The 21,744-nt window shown below is 45.0% G+C and overlaps 2 protein-coding genes across 3 annotated transcripts in view; both read left to right on the top strand.

The window, feature by feature from the left end:
* The first annotated feature begins 17 nt into the window (after positions 1-17).
* Positions 18-9,080, top strand: l2hgdh (L-2-hydroxyglutarate dehydrogenase). Its single transcript, XM_080526352.1, has 10 exons — positions 18-440; positions 1,162-1,277; positions 3,266-3,417; positions 4,035-4,166; positions 4,520-4,682; positions 4,776-4,810; positions 4,998-5,165; positions 5,498-5,655; positions 6,545-6,676; positions 7,685-9,080. The coding sequence occupies exons 1-10, from the start codon at positions 352-354 to the stop codon at positions 7,878-7,880; spliced, it is 1,341 nt and encodes a 446-aa protein (XP_080382478.1). The 5' UTR covers positions 18-351; the 3' UTR covers positions 7,881-9,080.
* A 5,827-nt stretch (positions 9,081-14,907) lies between these two features.
* The window catches only part of sos2 (son of sevenless homolog 2), a gene marked incomplete at its 5' end in the record, with an annotated part of 31,760 nt that continues 24,923 nt past the window's right edge, over positions 14,908-21,744 (top strand). For both annotated transcript variants that reach the window (XM_080544970.1, XM_080544969.1), the window contains one exon: positions 14,908-14,991. In XM_080544970.1, coding sequence (XP_080401096.1) covers positions 14,908-14,991 — 84 coding nt within the window. The remainder of the gene's footprint in view (positions 14,992-21,744) is intronic.

The following is a 21,744-nucleotide window of genomic DNA, read 5'->3' as shown; positions in this document are numbered from 1 at the left end:
TTGATCGGCAACGACACTATATAATAGTTTGCCTAACTGGCCTTCGGATTTGGGCTCCTAATATCTAAAAAGCAACACGGTTTTCTTATTTTAGCGGATTAAAGTAGCAAAGACCAGACATTTGCATTGACCGCCAGTCAAACTTCTACCATCCAAAAAGGGGGCGTGGACATGACGGGAGGGCAAAGTACCCGGATGCGTTGCTCTTAAAGTGGCGGAGAGCTTCAAGCCAGTTACGATTCTAGAAGGTTAAGAAACCTTGAGGACGAGTTGTGGGCAACATAAATGCATGTACAATTGATGGATCACTTCCGGCAGTAGTCTTAGGTGTTGTATGGTCTCTCAGCTGAAATGATTCGAAAAGTAAACAGCGCGTCGTTTGCTTTATTTGCAACCCAGTCCAAAGCCTCGACGTGCACTAAAGTCAGACACCTACACAGGTGAGTGGGACATTTTGATCAGGATTTCAGTGACATTTGAGTTGTAGCCAATATGACAAACTTAACTCCAGTCAAGACCTGTAGAAGCTGTTTCGGCACCCCGGGGAGAAGTGTCAGGTTGAGGCTGGTGGCCACTATAGAGAAGTGTCAGGTTGAGGCTGGTAGCCACTATAGAGAAGTGTCAGGTTGAGTCTGGTAGAGCCACTATAGAGAAGTGTCAGGTTGAGGCTGGTAGCCACTATAGAGAAGTGTCAGGTTGAGGCTGGTAGCCACTATAGAGAAGTGTCAGGTTGAGTCTGGTAGAGCCACTATAGAGAAGTGTCAGGTTGAGGCTGGCAGCCACTATAGAGAAGTGTCAGGTTGAGTCTGGTAGAGCCACTATAGAGAAGTGTCAGGTTGAGGCTGGTAGCCACTATAGAGAAGTGTCAGGTTGAGGCTGGTCGCCACTATAGAGACGTGTCAGGTTGAGGCTGGTAGCCACTATAGCCACACAATCCTCCTGATACATGAACACAGGACGGCCAAGATACAACTGTCGTGAACATGTTGAGCTAGGGCTTTGCTTATATAGCTCAGCCTCCATTGCCAACTTTTCTCTCTGCGTCTAGACTAATCACATTGTGTCTACATAAATGCTACAACGCAATGTAAACATGCCAATTCACCTATGCAGCCCACATTGACATGTGCCCCTAGTGACTAGATCACTGTTGTCTTGCAGCGCATATGACGTGTCTGTGGTGGGGGGCGGCATCGTGGGACTGGCCACAGCCAGAGAGCTCATCCTCAGACACCCCACCCTGAGCTTCGTCCTGCTGGAGAAGGAGAAAGAGTTGGGTAAGATGATGGAGGGGGACCAATGAAATGTGACCTAAAATCAGACAAATAAACATCTCAATGCTTTTTAACAAGGTCAGTCATGGAGTCTCTCTGTCTCTCTGTCTCTGTCTCTCTCTCTCTCTCTCTCTCTCTCTCTCTCTCTCTCTCTCTCTCTCTCTCGCTCTCTCTCTCTCTCTCTCTTTCTCTTTCTCTCTCTCTCTCTCTCTATATATATATTATATATATATATATTGCAACATACTTCCATTGCAGCTATTCACATGACATTTAGACCAGGCACTGGTATTAACTCAATAAAACTCATAAAAATAGCTGTGCAATAAAATGGAATGACACTGGGGAAAAAAGTATTGAACACAGTAAGAAAAAGCACTAAACCAGCTTATTAATTTTAATTTCATTAATTTTGCCATTTAGCAGACGCTTTTATCCAAAGCGACTTACAATTACGAATTACAGGGACATTCCCCCTGGAGTAACTGAGGGCTAAGTGCCTTACCCAAGGGCACACTAGTAGTGGTGTGGCTTCAGGCGGGATTTGAACTCACAACCTTCCGATCCCAAGTCCAACTCACTATCCACTAGACCACCACTACCCCTACTAGTGAGTTCTCCTACCTGTGATAATTAGAATCAGCTGGGTTAGTGGATGTTGGTGAGTAAGTACTTCCACTCTGAAAAAGGTTTTCCCACCTCTGAATGCAAGTAAACAAATCATTTGTCACCAAGCTTTCCTGCAAGAAACATCTCATGATGGGTAGAGGCAAAGAGCTCTCCCAAGACCTTCCCAACAAAATTGTTGAGCAGCACAGTAATGGCACTGGTTACAGAAACTCCTAAATGTTTCTATAAGCACCACTGGGGCCATTATCCGCAAGTGGAAGGAACATCACTCCACCATCAGTCGGCCACACAGGAGCTCTTTGCAAGATTTCTGACTGGGCAGTTAAAAAGTTTGTCGGAAGACTAGCCCAAGAGCCAAGGTCCACTCGAGCAGAGATCCAGAAAGACCTGGAAGCAGCAGGTACAGTTGTCACAAATAAAACAATAGCCAATGCACTCCACCACCACGGTCTCCATTCACGATTACACATGGAAGACTCCGTTACTGAAGAAAGGGCATGTTGAAGCTCGTTTGAAGTCTGCTACAGAACATTTGGAGAAGCCTGTAGATTACTGGGAGAATGTAGTCTGGTCCGACAAGACGAAAATCTAACTTTTCAGCAACAATACAACGCGCCATGTTTGGAGAAGAAATGGCTCTGCATATGATCCTAATAATACCTACAGTGAAGTTCAGAGGTGGAAGCATCATGGTATGGGGCTGTTCTTCTTCACATGGGACTGGTGGAGTACACATTATCGAAGGGAAGATGAATGGAGCCATGTACTGGGAAATTCTTGAGAAGAATCTGTTGCCATCCACCAGGAAGATGAGGATGAGACGCGGGTGGATCTTCCAGTATGACAACGATCCAAAACATACTGCAACGGAGACTGTCAAATGTCAATTGGTTCAAGAGGAAGAAATGAAGGGTTTGAAGACAAGCCAACACCCTCCCAACATTTAAACAGGCCCTCAAAACCCCACCTCTTCAAGCTTGCCTTCACCAGTTAACCCTCTCCCCCTCCCCTTCCCATGTGTCCCCAGCACTACCTTAATTAGTTTCTTTTTATTATTACTACTCGATCTTTTCAGTTTGTAAAGCGTCTTTGAGTGTCTAGAAAAGCGCTATATACGTGGCCTGGGGTGGTCCAGTGGTCTAGCACCGCGGTCTACAGTGCACACATGCCCATGTCGGCATGGGTTCTAACCCTAACCCATGCCCTGCTGACATGCCCTCTCTCCCTTCTTCTCCTACTTTCCTGTCTGTGTTCACTGATTCTGTCCAATGAAATGAAAAATATGAGAAAAAATAACGTACAAAAAAAAAGAAAAGCGCTATATAAATCTAATGTATTATTATTATTATTATTATTATCAGCCATACACCAGAGCGGACACAACAGTGGAGTCATCCACAGCGGGATCTACTACACCCCGGGGTCCTTGAAGGCCCGTCTGTGTGTGCGGGGGGCCACGTTGGCCTACGAGTACCTTGAGAAAAAAGGTCTCCCATTCAAGAAATGTGGAAAGGTGAGTTTTTTACTCAAATGAGCCGATTGTAGCCAAGGTTCTGTAGACAACTAGACCTAATTGTTTACCAGGTTTGTAAATATTGGCCTGAGAGCACCTAGAGTAAATATTGCTTAAACTTGACTTTGGAACTGAAAAAAACCAAACGTTTCAGGTGGAAATCTGGAATCAAAAAGTTAGTTTTAAGATCAGCTTTAAAATGTGTAAACCCAGAATTTAAGTTCTATCCGATAGCATTGCTTACATAATTTCTAGCCCCCTTTTCACCTACCCCAACCCTCCCATAATTGGTTGGGCATGAAAAGAAAATTATAATTATAAGTATAATACTTATTTCTTTGTATTATTATTATTATTATTTATTTATTATGCTCAGCCACCCCTTGTCAGAGGACCTAATTACTTTGTTTGTTTTATACATTTTAACAGTTATTTAAAAATATATTTTATTTACTTCTGTAGGTACTATCACACCTCTCTCGATATACCACCCTCTCTTGGTTTCCTTGTCATTTATTTTTTTAATTGTGCGTTAGACTTCACCTGCTTCACCTTTCTGCCATATGTGCAGTGTAAGTCAATGCTTATCTGACAGGTATGACTGTCTGTGTCTCCAGCTCATCGTTGCTGTAGAGCAGGAGGAGATTCCTCGGCTCAATGCGCTGTATGAACGTGGCAAGCAGAACAACGTGCGTGACCTGAGCATGATCGACGCCAAGGAGATCAGAGAACGGGAGCCCTACTGCAGGGTAGGGAGAGGGACTGGGCGGTTTCATGAAGGGTTTAATACATCGTGAGCTTAGAATTCTAAGGTTCTATCTCCGTTTAGGGTCGTTCAGAGATATTGAGCGTGAAAGTTTTTACATTCCATTATGTTTTGTGAGATCCTTTGTATTTTATTAATTACTAACTAAAAAATGTCAACATTTAAAAAATAACACCACACAGGCATTAATAAACACCTAATGGATCAGATTATGTAAAAAACTCAATTTTGACAAAATTTGAGATAGAACCTTATAATTCTAACGTCACAACAACATTTAAAAGGGGGCAGAGGAAAGTGTATGTGTGGGATGCTCATCATAGGTTTCTCTTTTAGGGTCTTATGGCCCTGGACTCGCCCTACACTGGCATTGTGGACTGGAGGCTGGTGTCACTCACATACGGTAAAGACTTCCAGGAGGCGGGCGGGACTGTGGTGACAGAATACGAGGCTAGTGACATCAGCATGGTCCAGGAAAGCCCGTCTGGGAGCACTGAAGGTACTGGGTTTGTTCTAAACACCTTACTGTTAATCTGCGTTTTATTTGACCTCTCTCATGGGCATAATTCGCTTCTCTTTTAATGTTCTTCAGGATTGAAATACCCTATAGCTATTAAAGACTCAAAGGTAGGTGCGTGTGTGTGTGTGTGTGTGTGTGTGTGTGTGTGTGTGCGTGTGCGTGTGCGTGTGTGGTGTGTGTGGTGTGTGTGTGTGTGTGTGTGTGTGTGTGTGTGTGTGTCTGTGTGTCTGTGTCTGTGTCTGTGTCTGTGTCTGTGTAAGCTGTTGGTCTGGTCTTTGTGTGTTGTTTCATCAGGGGAATGAGGTGAGATGCCGTTATGTCCTGACCTGTGGAGGCCTTTACTCCGACCGCCTATCTCAGATGTCTGGGTGTAGCCCAGAGCCACGCATTGTGCCTTTCAGAGGAGACTACCTGGTCCTGAAGCCAGAGAAACACTATCTTGTCAAGGGCAATATCTACCCAGTAAGTCCTTCATATTCAATGCAGTTTCGTGAGCTTAGAATTATAAGGTTCTATCTCCGTTTAGGGTAGTTCAGAGATATTGAGCGTCAAAGTTTTTACATTCCATTATGTTCTGTGAGATGGAACCTTTGTATTTTATTAATTACTAACTCAAAAATGTCAACATTTTAAAAATAACACCACACAGACATTAATAAACACCTAATGGATCAGGTTATGTAAAAAAACTCAATTTCGACAAAAATGGAGAAAGAACCTTATAATTCTAACGTCACGGTTTGTTAAGTGTTAAGTTAGTGATCTGGTGGCACTGACACAGATTTATTTTCCAGGTCCCTGACCCCCGGTTCCCCTTCTTGGGAGTTCACTTCACCCCGCGGATGGATGGCAGCGTGTGGCTCGGCCCCAACGCGGTCCTAGCCTTCAAACGGGAGGGCTACAAACTGTGCGACTTTGATGCCAGAGACTTTGCTGATGCACTGTCATTTAGGTACCGTACATACAGGGGATGTTATGGTATCCCAGCCAGTGGCGGACTCAGGCTGTTTGAAGGGCAGGGGCGAAAAGAAAAAAAGGACCCCATCAGTGCACATGGTCAAGTTTAGACCATTGGAAGGGCAGCCAATAGGGCACGTCCTCTAATTTTGCCACTCAAAAGGGCACTTTAGTGCGAAGTTTTTCAACTGTGGGGGCACATGGTCATGTTTAGACCATTGGAGGGGCACCAATAGGGCATGTCCTCTCATTTTCGCCACTCAAAAGGGCACCTAAGCGAGACGTTTTTCAACCGTGGGGGCACCAGGAGGGGCAGTAGCCCCCCCTGCCCCCCGAGTCCGCCAGTGATCCCAGCCATTGCCTCCACTTTCACTATCTTGCTAAATAATAATAATATTATAATAATAATAACTTTTTATTTGTATAGCGCTTTTCCTGCAAACGTTGCAGCTCAAAGTGCTCCAATCATTATATAATCATTATTTAATTATTTAGTAATTTAAAGGCAATATATGGGTTTTTAGTCTTATTTGCTGAGGTTGCATCCCTAATGTAAACTGGCAGTGCATTCCACAATTTGGGTGCATAAAATGAGAATGCAGCCTCACCAAATCTCTCCTTTTGTACATGTGGTACACAGAGAAAACCAGCGTAAGAAGACCTGAGAGCTCTATTGGGCTGATATGCTAGCAAAAGGTCTTTCAGATATTCTGGTGCTGTGCCAGTGAGAGCTTTATAAACAAGCAGAAGGATCTTGAAATCTATTCTGAACTTAACAGGAAGCCAGTGTAGAGTTTCTAAAATAGGAGTGATGACAAACTGATGACAATGACAATCAGTAAATGACAAACCTATGCTGATGACTATTGTCTTTGTGTTTACAGGGGACTTCAGAGACTGGTGATGAAAAATGTAGTGTATGGTGTTGGAGAGATGTACAGAGGGGTGTTTATTGGTGCGCAGGTGAAAATGCTGCAGAAGTTCATACCAGAGCTCTCTCTCAATGATGTGTGCAGGTAAACATGGGCTAAAATCACTCGCATTCAACCAGGGTAATAAACTAGCAGCAGTGACTACACAATAATACAGTAGTAGCAGTGACTCATACGAGGCATACATGATAAAGTGTGTCTACTCTAAGGCATTATGACATGGTATGACAGTGGTATATTGACGTTAGAATTATAAGGTTCTATCTCCATTTTTGTCAAAATGTTTTGTACATAATCTGATCCATTAGGTGTTTATTAATGCCTGTGTGGTGTTATTTTTAAAATGTTGACATTTTGAGTTAGTAATTAATAAAATACAAAGGTTCCATCTCACAAAACATAATGGAATGTAAAAACTTTGACGCTCAATATCTCTGAACTACCCTAAACGGAGATAGAACCTTATATTATTATTATAATTCTAAGCTCACGAGTAGTAGCAGTGACTCATACGAGGTAAAGTGTGTCTAAAGCATATGACATGGTACGACAGTGGTATATGGTATAAGTAGCAACAGTGTGGGGTTTAGAGAGTGTATATAGACTGAAGAACTGCTTCTACCACAGGGCCGTCAAGGCCCTGAACACAGAAAAGGCCTAAGTTCTGGGGCCAGGACAGTCCGGACGGATTGTATGGCAGCTAGTGCTGAGGCACAAACATGTACATTTTCAAGCCTGCAAACTGTGACACTTTAAATAACGTGAAAAAATACTTTTGTGCAATATGACAACCCTAGTTGACTATCTGTGCAGTATAGTACAGTGGATTGTGTACATAGCCTTTATTGATGTAAACCAGCTCCTTACCTTCTTGTGATTTTATGCTTTTATGCTTTTTCTAAAATGTGTTTTTTTTTTCCCTTTCCTAACACCAGGGGAGCCACCCCTCCTAAATTTCGTTGTTTGGTACCTGTACTGTAGCAATGACAAATAAAGTCCATTCCATTCCATTCCATATAGAAGATGGATGAATTAATGAATGTATGGATCCAGCTGTCTGTATTGTGACACGGTTGCATTTGGCTGTTTCAGGGGTCCTGCAGGAGTGAGGGCTCAAGCTCTTGACCGGGACGGGAACCTAGTGGATGACTTTGTGTTTGACGGCGGTGTGGGAGAAGTAGGCAGTAGAGTCCTCCATGTACGTAACGCCCCGTCGCCTGCGGCCACCTCCTCTCTGGCGATCGCGGAGATGATCGCAGATGAAGTAGAGAGACGCTTCACGCTGTAGATCGGCTCTGCGGAGGGAGGGAATACCAGGTGACACAGCTCCAGTCCACAGAAACATCAGACTATCACAGTCCTCCTGGCGTCCCTCAATGCACAGGGTGTGGACAGGAATACATGTTGTTGGGGATGACATTGGGTTTTAGGGGATGATATTCTGTTGTTAAGTCTGACGTCAAACGTGACCTTTCGCAATTTCCGGGTCCCAACCAACTACAGCGGTAGAATGACAGTTCAATCGTTTTTTAGACTCGGATCTATTCATCCAACAAGGGACACAGCACTTTCCCGTTTTTCCCATATTGTCAGCGTCTTTGAGCCTCGGAAAAGCGCTATACAAATATAATGAATTATTATTATTACTGAGGCATTTCGAAGAGAGCGCCTCAGCCAACTTTGGACCTGGAAACACGTCACGACTTAACAACCGAATTGGGTTTTAGGGGATGACATTGGGTCACAGGTTCACTGACAGTGAAACAGATGAAAGCTGCTGGAATCGAAATATCTAAACTGCTGAAAGTTTTGAAATGTGTATGAAATGTATATATAACAACCAAAATGGTTGTTTGCAATTGTTGTTTGATTAAATGTACCAAATGTATTTTTCTAAATGTCATGTGGGAAAAAAAATATATTTTTGATATTCATACAGTATATTGAAACCACTTATGATTGAATACTTTTTGTGCAAGCCAAGGTCCATGTTCCTTTGATATCAGGTAAATGGTGACATACTGAACACAACACAATCTCTCTTTTACTCCTGTCTTTGTCAGATGTTTCTCTTCATTAAAGGTTTGTGATTCTACTATTAAGTATTGTATACATGACAGTGGGATTTGATTATGAATTAGGAATGCAATGATTTACATTGCTAATATACACACGTTCTATTCTACTGAATTGAGCAATATTTAGCTGAGTTTTATGGAAGGAAGACTGTCAAATAAACTTGGTTTGTTGTCTATGATTAGAAGAAGGAACATGGCTCTGTACACCTTTACATTTACATTTTAAATTGTTTGACATTTAGCACCTTAAAGTCGTACTGCACTGTCCATGCTTAGACAGACATCGTTTTTTTTATTATTGTTTTGAAAAGTGTTTAAAAATCGAACTAACTGGCCTATTTACGTATGTGACATGAACCAGTGTTATTGTTTAAAAAATACAGAAATGTTGAATAAATACAGTAACTTACTATTTTCAGTGTTGTACAGTTTCTGGAAAAACCTTGGAAATATCTGTAGGATATAAGATTGTTTTTCTCAATTATTATAATTAATTTTTATTTGAACGTTTCTCATTTAGGCCTAATATGGCATATTATATATATGTTACGGTACATGTGGGAAAACTTAGGGTTAGGGTTAGACATGCCAGCATGTACCAAGTCACCCTAGCACCTAACCCTAACCCTAGTTTTCCCACATGTACCGTAACATATATATATAATATATACAGTGGGGAGAACAAGTATTTGATACACTGCTGATTTTGCACGTTTTCCCACTTAGAAAGAATGTAGAGGTCTGTAATTTTTATCATAGGTACACTTCAACTGTGAGAGACAGAATCAAAAAAATCCAGAAAATCAAATTGTATGATTTTAAAGTAATTAATTTACATTGTATTGCATGAAATAAGTATTTGATACATCAGAAAAACAGAGCTTAATATTTGGTAAAGAAACCTTTGTTTGCAATTACAGAGATCAGACGTTTCCTGTAGTTCTTGACCAGGTTTGCACACACTGCAGCAGGGATTTGGGCCCACTCCTCCATACAGATCTTCTCCAGATCCTTCAGGTTTCGGGGCTGTCGCTGGGCAACACGGACTTTCAGCTCCCTCCAAAGATTTTCTATTGGGTTCAGGTCTGGAGACTGGCTAGGCCACTCCAGGACCTTGAGATGCTTCTTACGGAGCCACTCCTTAGTTGCCCTGGCTGTGTGTTTCGGGTCGTTGTCATGCTGGAAGACCCAGCCACGACCCATCTTCAATGCTCTTACTGAGGGAAGGAGGTTATTGGCCAAGATCTCGCGATACTTGGCCCCATCCATCCTCCCCTCAATACGGTGCATTCGTCCTGTCCCCTTTGCAGAAAAGCATCCCCAAAGAATGATGTTTCCACCTCCATGAGACGCGTACTGAAGGCGGTGGACCCCAGGAAAGCCTCGGGGCCGGATGGCGTCCTGGGACGGGTGCTGAGAGACTGCGCCGACCAGCTGGCCGGGGTTTTCACCAACATCTTTAACCAGTCCCTGTCCCAGGCCACCGTCCCACCCTGCCTGAAAACCTCAACTATCATCCCAGTCCCGAAGAAAAGCACGGTGAGCTGCCTAAACGACTACCGCCCGGTGGCACTCACACCAATCATCATGAAGTGCTTCGAGAAACTAGTCCGGGCCCACATACTCACACGCCTCCCGCCCAACCTGGATCCATACCAGTTCGCCTACAGAGCCCACAGGTCCACAGAGGACGCCATAGCGACGACTCTCCACGCCACTCTATCCCACCTGGAGAGGGGAAACAGCTACGTGAGACTGCTCTTCGTGGACTTCAGCTCCGCCTTCAACACCATCCTTCCAGACAGGCTAGTGACCAAACTACTAGACCTGGGTCTATCACACTCTATATGTGCGTGGATCAAGGACTTCCTGACCGACCGCCCCCAGAGGGTGCGGGTGGGCCCCCACACCTCCACAGCCCTCAGCCTCAGCACTGGGTCCCCCCAGGGCTGCGTGCTAAGCCCCATCCTCTACAACCTCTACACCCACGACTTCACCCCCGTCCACCCCAGCAACTACATCGTAAAGTTTGCAGACGACACCACCGTGGTGGGATGTATCTCGGGGGGGGACGAGTCGGCGTACAGGGATGAGGTAGAGCAACTGAGCAAGCTGTGCAAGGTTAACAACCTGCTGCTAAACAAGTCAAAGACCCAGGAATTCATCGTAGACTTCAGGAGGAAAAAGTCCGAGATCCAGCCCCTGCTCATCGACGGAGAGAGCGTGGAGAGAGTCTCAACCCTCCGATTCCTGGGACATCACATGCGGGATGACCTGGCCTGGAAGGACAACACAAAAGGCACCATCAAGAGGGCACAACAGCGGCTATACACCCTGAGATGCCTCAGGAAAGAACACAACAAGCAGGAGATACTGGTGGCCTTCTACCACGGCGCAGTGGAGAGCATCCTCACCTACGGCATCTGCAACTGGTTCCACAGCTGCACAACAGCGGAGAGAAACGCGCTACAGAGAGTCGTGAGAACAGCACAGAAGATCACCGGCGCCCCCTTCCCCTCTCTGGAAGAGCTGTACAACACACGCTGTCTCAGGAAGGCCTCCAAGATCTCCAGGGACCCGACCCACCCTGGGCACGAACACTTTATCAGGCTGCCCTCGAATAGGAGGTACAGGACCCCGGCCGCTAAGACAAACAGACTGAAGAACTGCTTCTACCACAGGGCCGTCAAGGCCCTGAACACAGCAAAGGCCTAATTTCTGGGCCCAGGACAGTCCGGACGGATTGTATGGCAGCTAGTGCTGAGGCACAAACATGTACATTTCAAGCCTGCAAACTGTGACACTTTAAAATAACGTGAAAAAATACTTTTGTGCAATATGACAACCCTAGTTGACTATCTGTGCAGTATAGTACAGTGGATTGTGTACATAGCCTTTATCTATGTAAACCAGCTCCTTACCTTCTTGTGATTTTATGCTTTTTCTAAAATGTGTTTTTTTTTCCCCTTTCCTAACACCAGGGGAGCCACCCCTCCTAAATTTCGTTGTTTGGTACCTGTACTGTAGCAATGACAAATAAAGTCCATTCCATTCCACGGTTGGGATGGTGTTCTTGGGGTTGTACTCATCCTTCTTCTTCCTCCAAACACAGCGAGTGGAGTTTATGCCAAAAAGCTCTATTTTGGTCTCATCAGACCACATGACCTTCTCCCATTCCTCCTCTGGATCATCCAGATGATCATTGGCAAACCTCAGACGGGCCTGGACATGCGCTGGCTTGAGCAGGGGGACCTTGCGTGCGCTACAGGATTTTAATCCCTGACGGCGTAGTGTGTTACTGATAGTTTTCTTTGAGACTGTGGTCCCAGCTCTCTTCAGGTCATTGACCAGGTTCTGCTGTGTAGTTCTGGGCTGATCCCTCACCTTTCTTATGATCATTGATGCCCCACGAGGTGAGATCTTGCATGGAGCCCCAGACCGAGGGAGATTGACCGTCATCTTAAATTTCTTCCATTTTCTAATAATTGCGCCAACAGTTGTTGCCTTCTCACCAAGCTGCTTCCCTATTGTCCTGTAGCCCATCCCAGCCTTGTGCAGGTCTACAATTTTGTCCCTGATGTCCTTAGAAAGCTCTTTGGTCTTGCCCATTGTGGAGAGGTTGGGGTCTGATTGATTGAGTGTGTGGAGAGGTGTCTTTTATAAAGGTAACGAGTTCAAACAGGTGCAGTTAATACAGGTAATGAGTGGAGAATAGGAGGGCTTCTTAAAGAAAAACTAACAGGTCTGTGAGAGCCGGAATTATTACTGGTTGGTAGGTGATCAAATACTTATTTCATACAATAAAATGCAAATTAATTATTTAAAAGTCATACAATGTGATTTTCTGGATTTTTGTTTTAGATTCCGTCTCTCACAGTTGAAGTGTACCTATGATAAAAATTACAGACCTCTACATTCTTTCTAAGTGGGAAAACCTGCAAAATCAGCAGTGTATCAAATACTTGTTCTCCCCACTGTATGTAATTGTGAGTAAGATGGTTGTCAAATTGTTGTCAGATTGACACTGACACACTGACACGTTAGCAAGGGACTTTATGTCCACCTGGGGGCAGGGTCTTCTTATTTCTAAACTTGAGTAACCGTGGTTAACCGTGTCGTAACCACCTGGTTAACCGTGTAACCGTGTTGTAACCACCTGAGTAACCACCTGGTTAACCGTGTTGTAACCACTTGGTTAACCGTGTTGTAACCACCTGGTTAACCGTGTAACCGTGTTGTAACCACCTGAGTAACCACCTGGTTAACCGTGTTGTAACCACCTGGTTAACCGTGTGTAACCACCTGGTTAACCGTGTTGTAACCACCTGAGTAACCGTGTTGTAACCACCTGAGTAACCGTGTTGTAACCATCTGAGTAACCGTGTTGTAACCACCTGGTTAACCGTGTAACCGTGTCGTAACCACCTGGTTAACCGTGTTGTAACCACCTGGTTAACCGTGTTGTAACCACCTGGTTAACCGTGTTGTAACCACCTGGTTAACCGTGTAACCGTGTTGTAACCACCGGAGTAACTGTGTTGTAACCACCTGGTTAACTGTCTGAATCTGTTGCTTTGCAGAAATTACAATGCCACAAAACTGATTTTATTTTTTTAAATTGCGATAATATTGGAAGTAAACTGAAGCTAAACCTTTTAAAATATATATATATATATATATATTCTTTTTTATATATATATGTTACGGTACATGTGCGAATACGGTACATGTGGGAAAACTAGGGTTTAGGGTTAGGTGCTACGTCGATTTGGTACATGCTGGCATGTCTAAAACTAACCCTAATCCTATCTCTACCCCTAACCCTAACCTTAACCTTAACCGTAGCACCCTAGCACCTAACCCTAACCCTAGTTTTCCCACATGTACGTAACACACATATATATATATAACTGTCTTCATTTGACCAACTTGCACCATAGACTTCTGACTTGCACCATAGACTTTTGACATGCACTATTGCAAAAAAAAGAAAAGAAAAAAAGAAAAAGAAAAAAAGAAAAAAAAAGAAAAGAAAAAAAAGAAAAGAAAGAAAGAAAAAAAGGCAAACCCTCCCTCCCTCGGCCTGACGCAGACGCAGTGAGAGAGCGAGCTGTCTACGCAGGACGCCAAAGTGAGGGGCCGAGATTCTGGGCCAGCACACACACACACACACACACACACACGGACGTAGAGTTGGGAATCTAGACAGGGACACGAAACACCACCAACGATAACAAACACACATCTCAACGTGTGGCTTTACAAAACATGCGTCGGACTATCCTAGCTGGCGGGATTGTTGCTCCTGTTGTGCGCAATTAACCGAAGCGGAACAAAAATATCATGACGTTTTGGGAAGTAAACAGCAGAGGAGGAACGGCTCCCTTCTTTGGATATTGAATGAGGAGTCTGGTGCCACAACATAAGTCGGAGTGCAGCAGCAGCAGCACCAAGGCCAGACAGCCAGGCAGCCTCTCTCTGCATACAGATGTGCTCGCAGCCAGCCGCTCGGCGTTACCAGAAACATCTCCAACCTGCGCGATAGAGCCAGAATAGGGTCACCACGGAAAGTGTTCATCTAGTAAGTTTATTGACTCATCGTCATGACACCGAGCTTAGGGTGAACGTTGACGTTTTTATTGTTTGTCTTTAGTTTAGAGACAGATAGCCAAGCTAAGTTAGCCACACAGCACAGCTAGCTAACGAGCTAGCTGGCTAGGAGCAGCAGCGGCCAACTTGTTTATTAGCTAGCTGAGCTTCCTCCCTCCCAGGCTGAGCCCGACCTGACAGCAGCAGGCTAGCTAATTAGCGTACCCAGGCGAGCTAGCTGCACAATTAGCTAGCTAGCTAGCATGCCAACCCAACCCATCATTGAGATGGCTAGCATAAGTTAGCTGGCTAACAAGTGGGTTGCCTTGCCAAGTTAGCAGGGCCAGGCAGTTCTTCTTTCTACACAAATCTGACATTCAAATAGTGGGTGGTTAGCTGTAGCTTTTTTTTTTTTTGCAGGAATAGCTACATGTGCCTTGGCTTTTCCCCCCAAAGCTATTACTACTACTAAACCTTGCTCGGACTCCTAAACTTGGTTGGTGTATGGTTGAGTGTCCCTGTTTGTATTGGTCAAGCTCCCTTCTCCCCCCCGTGCCTCTGGACTGACCCCCCCCCCCACCAGGACTCTCTGGGGCCGATGCTGACGGCCCAGCCCGGACCACGGCGTAGTCAGGAGCCGCAGCAGCCATGCAGCCGCAGCAGATCTACGACTTCTCAAGTGACGAGAACAGCCACAAATGGCGAGGCCTCTTCGTGCAAGCGTTGCGAAAGGTAATATCACTACAGCACAGCAGAGAGGACTGTGATCGAGCAGCCCTGATGTAACACTTTGATATGTTCCCTCCTGTCATGACCTGATACTTTTATTATAACATAAGATGGACACAGCCTGATACATTGTGCATCTGATCTGATCTGATCAGGACGATCGGTTGTTGTTATTACGAATGTATGTATGTACACAAAATGGTGAGTCTCTCAAGTTATATATTTATTATGGGGGGGGGACGACTCGATTTTGCAGCATCTCCAGGAGGACACGTTTACTCATTCATATCCAGACATAGACATGGGCTTATCTCGGCCACACGAGTGAGGTCATAGCAGTGATGGCCCTTTGACAGTTTCCCATACCATGTTGAATTTGCCTGGTATACAAGGCTGTAAGGCATTCTGCCCCCCCCGTAGCTCATGATATTATCCATTTTACTCAAGCCGTTGTTCACATTTATAATCGTTGTCTGCGTCTTGCCTGGCCGTTGTGTGTAGCCTAATGTTTCTCAATAGTCCCACTCAACCCTGGTACCCATAAATGTCTTCCTCCCACTTTGTTTTGAGGAAGTAGGGGTGGTGTATTGAACATATTGATAGTATTTTTACCATCAGGGGCAGTAGGTTCATAGGGGATTTTATTCTAGCCAGGGTTCTTCTTCTTTTTGTTTTCCCTCATGTCATTCTCATGACCTGTAGATGACAGTAGGCCTAATATGAGAGACCCGCTGAGGACTCTGATGCACTTCCATGTTTGTTGGTTTGAAAACAGAAAGCTTCGGGTTGCCATTTGTAATGCACTGTACTTCATATTTGCTTAATTTGTAAGTGTAGTTAGTTAACGCCTTGTCCAGGGGTCTCTCCTGATTGAGCAGCTGTTGTTTGGTTGTGGAGTGATGTTGGGTTTCCCCTTCTCTAAATAGGACCAACTTGATTTTCACAAACTTAATTGAAGCTTAAAGAGGCGGGAAACATTTGACCTAGGATGTTATGTTTCCTTAGTAGCCAATAACCTTTACTTTTCTCTACGTTTCTTAATCTGTCTTTCTGTCTGTCACTGTGTGTGTTGGGCTGATGGTCTTTTATCTGTCGCTGCTGTCTCTCTTTCTGGCCCTCACTCTCACTCATTTGAACCTGTGACCCATGTAGACTTGTAGCCCAGCTGAATAAACAATAGTCTCTCTGTAGTTTTGCCGTTTTCATTTTTTATATCCCATTTTGGTTTATTCTAATCCCACAGAGATCTTTTTGTCACCAAGAAACATGCGATTTAGATTTTATTGTCAATATTGTTGTGACATGCAAAGGTAGTTAGCATAAAGCACAACCTCTCTCTCAGGGCTCAGAGAGGCAAAATCATGTCTTTTAAGGATGATAGGCTTAAGTTATTTCAGGCTTTCACTTGAGTGATGCTTAGTTAGGACACAACAAAGGGTGGTGGTCACATCTTCACCTGCTGACACCCTGGGACGAGCTTCCCCATCGTTCGCCCGTCACCGACATTGGACTTAATAATCTTACTGCTAGCCTACTAAAGGTGTGTTCTCACTAGAACATTTGCTTCACTTGATACAGAGTTTAGGATAAAGTTCGCTTTGCTCTGCGTCGTTTGGAGCAGTGAGAATGCGCATTCGAAGTCGCTCCCTCAGCAAAGAACCAACGGATGCTCCGCTTAAAAAGGGTGGTTTCGCTTTGGTTAGAAACAACGCATCCATCACTTTGCTTCGCTTCGCTTTTGGTGAGAACGCTGCTCGAGGCTGTCCATAGGAAAACAACAGCGCATCATGCGTGTTGATTTGAATAAGAGCGGGATGAACGGGGCAATTTCCAAATTTTCTGACCAATCAACTACCACGTCTGTTGCTTCGATTGCGTATGTTACTTCGTTTAGGCTACATAAAGGGCTGTGAGAACGCAAATCAGAGAAATTAATTTATGCAACAATGTTGCAAACTCATCCACTTGCTCCGGGTCCTGATTCAGACTTTCATGTGAGAACATGACCTAAGATTTCAAGTGTATCACCACAGCTCATTGTCTTGGTGGATTGTACCTCAAGGGGGCCCACACCAGTCTTTGTTTTGTGTATGTAGAAGGATTATGCTGGCCTCTGCCTGTCTGTCTACTCATTTAAGTTCTTAGTAGAGTAGGGCCGGCTGTGGCGCAGGAGGTAGAGTCGCCGTCTAATGATCACAAGGTTGGCAGATCAGCGGTTGAGCCCCGGCTGGCCACATGTCGAAGTGTCCTTGGGCAAGACACTGAACCCCAAAATTGCTCCCAGTGAGCAGGCCAGCGCCTTGCATGGCAGCTTGCCGCCATTGGTGTGTGAATGTGTGTGTGAATGGGTGAATGAGAGGCCGTTGTAAAGGCGCTATATAAGTGCAGCCCATTTACCATATACCATAGAGTGGATGGATCTTGCAGAGTGGGTTTATTTTTATACATGACTCCTTATTTACATGATTTCACCCACAGCCACAGGGCAGGTTCCTATTCTTGTGTTTTAACTTCAGTTTTTCCCCAATTTCACAAATGATGAATGTTCCTTTTTTGCGCCGTAATTAGGCAGTAGGCCTAATATTACAAAAGCCATACGACCTTGATGACGTCGCAGACATATTTGACCATGTACAAGCGACTCCTTTTCGGCCAGACTTCAAAAGGCCCAGAGGTTTTTTATGGGTTTGTGTCTATTTGTAGGATTGTACGTCGTGTCCCGATGTCACTCCTCTTGCTTTTAAGAACCACTTGTTGGTTAAGAGAGGGACACTGTTACACACAAGTGGCAGAGCTTTGTCGCAGTGCACAGCGGAGCGATAAGTTTCCAAGTTGTTATGTTTGGGTACAGCCTGTCGCTGTTGTCAGACTAATCAACATGATAAACAGCTCAGTCCGTGGTGTTTTATACAGTAATATGTGGGACTTTGCAGTAGAGATACTGTATGGAGCTGGTGAGGTTGTTGTGAATCAGGTGAAACTGAGAGCAGGTGGTGGGTTGTGGTGGTGTTTCACTGTCTCAACACGTTACACAACTGCCTTAGGGAAAGCCTGTCAGAGGTTGACGCAGGAGATGTTTGTTATGGTTTTGACTAACAGTGACTCACTTTTTTTTTTTCTTTTTTTTTTTTTTCACACAGCTGTCCAGAGAGTAGGGGGGTTCATGGACAGAAGGAATTGAGAACTTGGGGCCCATTTACATTACATACTATTAGCATGTTTACATTTACATGACATACTATTAGCATGTTTTTTTCTACGAGCTAGATCACCTCATTGATAGGCTAGCTCCCTAAAAGAGAAGCATCTTCTCTCTATGTTCACCTGTATAGTGCAGCTGGCATGCACCACTAGAGTAGATTGTGTGCATTCGTGCATGCGTGCGCGTCTGCCCATGTATGTCTGTGTTTCTCTCTCTCTGCGGACCGTACGTGTGACGTGCACTGTGACATTTCTCAGTGGCGGCGGGTCCACGGTGGTGTCCCAGCTATTCCTGATGCCTCCGGCTCGTGCCTGGTGCTCTGTGAGAGCGTCATTGAGCCAGTGACACACTGCTGTTAATAATAACTGTGCATTCTCCAGGTCTGCTGTTTCACTTGCGTGGGGAGAGAGAGGCCAGTCAGGCCACGGCTCTACGGTTTCATTCCGTTGCCATGTTGAGTGAGAGGAGCGCGACGGAGGACGGTGAGCTCACGGTGCTCGTCTGAGGTAACAGGCTCAACCGAGAGAGAGAGTGAGCTCAGAACACAGAAGTGTGGGGCGGCTGTGTCTCAGTGAGGTAGAGCCGGTGTCTAATGATCGCAAGGTTGGCAGATCGGTGGTTCAAGCCCCCCGGCTGGCCACATGTCGAAGTGTCCTTGGGCAAGACACTGACTGAACCCCAAATTGCTCCCAATGAGCGGGCCGGCCGGCCGGCGCCTTGCATGGCAGCTTGGCCGCCATCGGTGTGTGAATCTGTGTATGTGTGTGTGAATGGGTGGATTGAGAGGCCGTTGTAAAGCTCTTTAGAATAAGGTGCTATATATAAGTCAGTCCATTTACCAGAGAAGTGGACCCTTTTGTTTTTCTTTGTTTTTCTGTCAGACACGTGCTTGGACACCCGCGGTGTCAGACACGGCACGCTGTCGGTGGGCATCTTTCTCTCTCTCTGATGAGGTCCGTCTGCTGACGGGACAGGATGTGCTCTGTAACGGCACACACTTCCTGTGCACCTGCCCAGAGAGGAGCGATCGCGGAGGGGGCCTGATTAATCTGAGGCTCCGCGCGTCCCGCCCTTCCATAAGCCCATCATCTCCTCCATCAACACCACACTAATAATCCTCCTCACACAGAGCACAGAGAGACAGAAACAGCAGGCTCCAACAGCAAGTCTGTTTCACAGGGTCAGGTCAGACTTAGGTCATCATGTATAAAAGAGGACTCGCTATTGTGTGTGTGTGTGTGTGTGTGTGTTTGTGTGTGTGTGTGTGTGAGAGAGAGATGTGCACACACGCGCACACACACACACAGACGTACATACACACACACACACAGAATGTGTGGTGTTAGAGTCCTGCCCTGTGATTCCCCAGACAGTCTGATTGTAATGGTAGATGATGTCATGCTCTGAATCACAAACAGTGACATATCCTTGGATTTAATAACAACCCACCCCTCCTCCACACATGTCCACATTACCTGCAACCTGAGCCTGCATGGTGTAGCCCCACTACACACTCTTGGCCAGGAGAAGAAAAAAAAATCAATTGAATTTAACATGTTAACCCTGCATTAACACTAACACTCCATCCTTTACTTTATTCTAATGCTAGCTCCACTGACCACTTGCTTGACAAAAGGCTGTAGCTCTAAGCCTTACTGTACCGTATGCTCACTATTTACACACTACAGTCTCTGAATTGAGTGTGAATAAATGACCCAAGCATCCATGACGGGGGGTCAAACACGCATTAATTCACGCAACTCCTCGTGTCCTATTTCATAACTGTGGAATCTACTCTACCCTGAGTCCTACTGCAGTCCTCCGACCAGTACCCTCCTAGTGTGGCTTAGGCCTTCTACTCCAGTCTGCATGTGGCTTTTAAAGGAGACTGCTGCTGCCTGCTTGTACACCACATCAATATCTCTGTCTACTGCTATGATCCCGCGTCCCTGGAGTGCACTGCTCTCTGTGTGGTAGAGAGAGAGAGAGAGAGAGAGAGAGAGAGAGAGAGAGGGAGGGAGGGAGGAAGGGAAAAAGAGAAAGTGAGCAAGAGAGCGCTGGGAGTCCCTGTACACCAGCTAGCACGGCCTTAATGGAGATGAACCAGGAAACCGTACACCTCCAGCCCGGGCCAGGGGGATGTGTATGAAAGCATACATCTCCTTTATCTCTTCATGGTACACACAGTTGCACTGACTCGTATGTGATTCAGTCTCTCTCTTCTGTTTCTGCTTATTGTTTTTCCCACCTCGGGAAAAGCTCCCCCTTAAACCATATGTCACATTTTCAACTTCAGTCCTTTTCCACTGGTTTGCTCTCTGAATACCTCCAATGGTATTAGGCCTAGGCCTACACAGTACACACACACCCATCAATAGGGCTATGGTTGCCCCAGCACCAGCTAGAGTAGCCTGTAGCTACATGATGCACCTGATCTCCTCACCGTTTCCAGTTTAGATGGTAGACAGGGTTCCCGCGCTGGCCTAAAAAAGCTGTTAAGTCTTAAATCCAGCAATCCGATCTACAAGGCCTAAAAAGGTCTTATATTTCAGTTATTCGGTCTAAAAATGAGGCGCTAGGTCTTAAAAACGAGATCCTGCAAGGGGATTTACGCGAAAAATACCAATTCACTTCCTTTTTTTGTCTGTATTGCAGTGAAATCCCTAATTTCATCACCTCGAGGATGACAAAAAGCTATATGGTGTCGCGAATAGGTCTAAAATTGTATTCAAAGCGGTCAAAAAAAAGAAAAAGAAAGGGGTCTAAAAAGGTCTTAAATTTGACGTGTTGAAACTTGTAGGAACCCTGAGAGAGTCAGATGCTGGTCATCTCCTGTCAGACCCTGCATTGGATGTTCCTCACCATTACAGGTTGACATCATCTCTTTCTCTGACACAGACGGTCTTGGGCAGACAGAGTAGTTAGTTATCTATTTGAGAACAGCTCATCTGCACATCATGTTGTGTCAGATGAGTAAGTGTGTCAACAGAATCTATTTGAATTAGCAGCAACAACTGATTCTTTGTTTGTGCTTATTGGTTTGACTCATGTTGTTGTGGTATGTTCAAGTGCATGCCCAGGGGGATAATTTACAAAACCAGTGAGCTGGCATGCTAACTTGCTAAAAATAACGACCTGCAAGAAGAACCCATCTTCAATTGTCGCTTTTTTTCATATACAAGAAAATAAGAGTGAGATTCAGCTTCGTGAAATACAACTCAGGGGATCACATTCACGCTCAGTGTGATGTCACAGGACTGGTCTGGGGGACAGTAATAAACAGTGGTATTTGGGCACTTTTATCTATTTCATTTACCCTTTCTACCTCATTCTTGGAGTTTTGTAAAATAGACAGGGTTCCCGCGCTGGTCTTAAAAAGCCTTAAAGGCTACAATCCAGCAATCTGATGTATAAGGCCTAAAAAGGTCTTAAATGTAAGGATTTCTAAAAATCGGTCCAAAAAATTAGGTGCTAGGTCTTAAAAATGAGATTAGCTTTTTCCTGCAAGGAAGCTTTTGTGCACTTTGTTCTCTTCACGTTGAAGTGACTTTCTA

This window comes from Nansenia antarctica (genome assembly GCF_963989245.1).
Source record: "Nansenia antarctica genome assembly, chromosome: 1".
Classification (NCBI taxonomy): domain Eukaryota; kingdom Metazoa; phylum Chordata; class Actinopteri; order Argentiniformes; family Microstomatidae; genus Nansenia; species Nansenia antarctica.
This window is presented reverse-complemented; position numbering and strand designations above follow the sequence as displayed.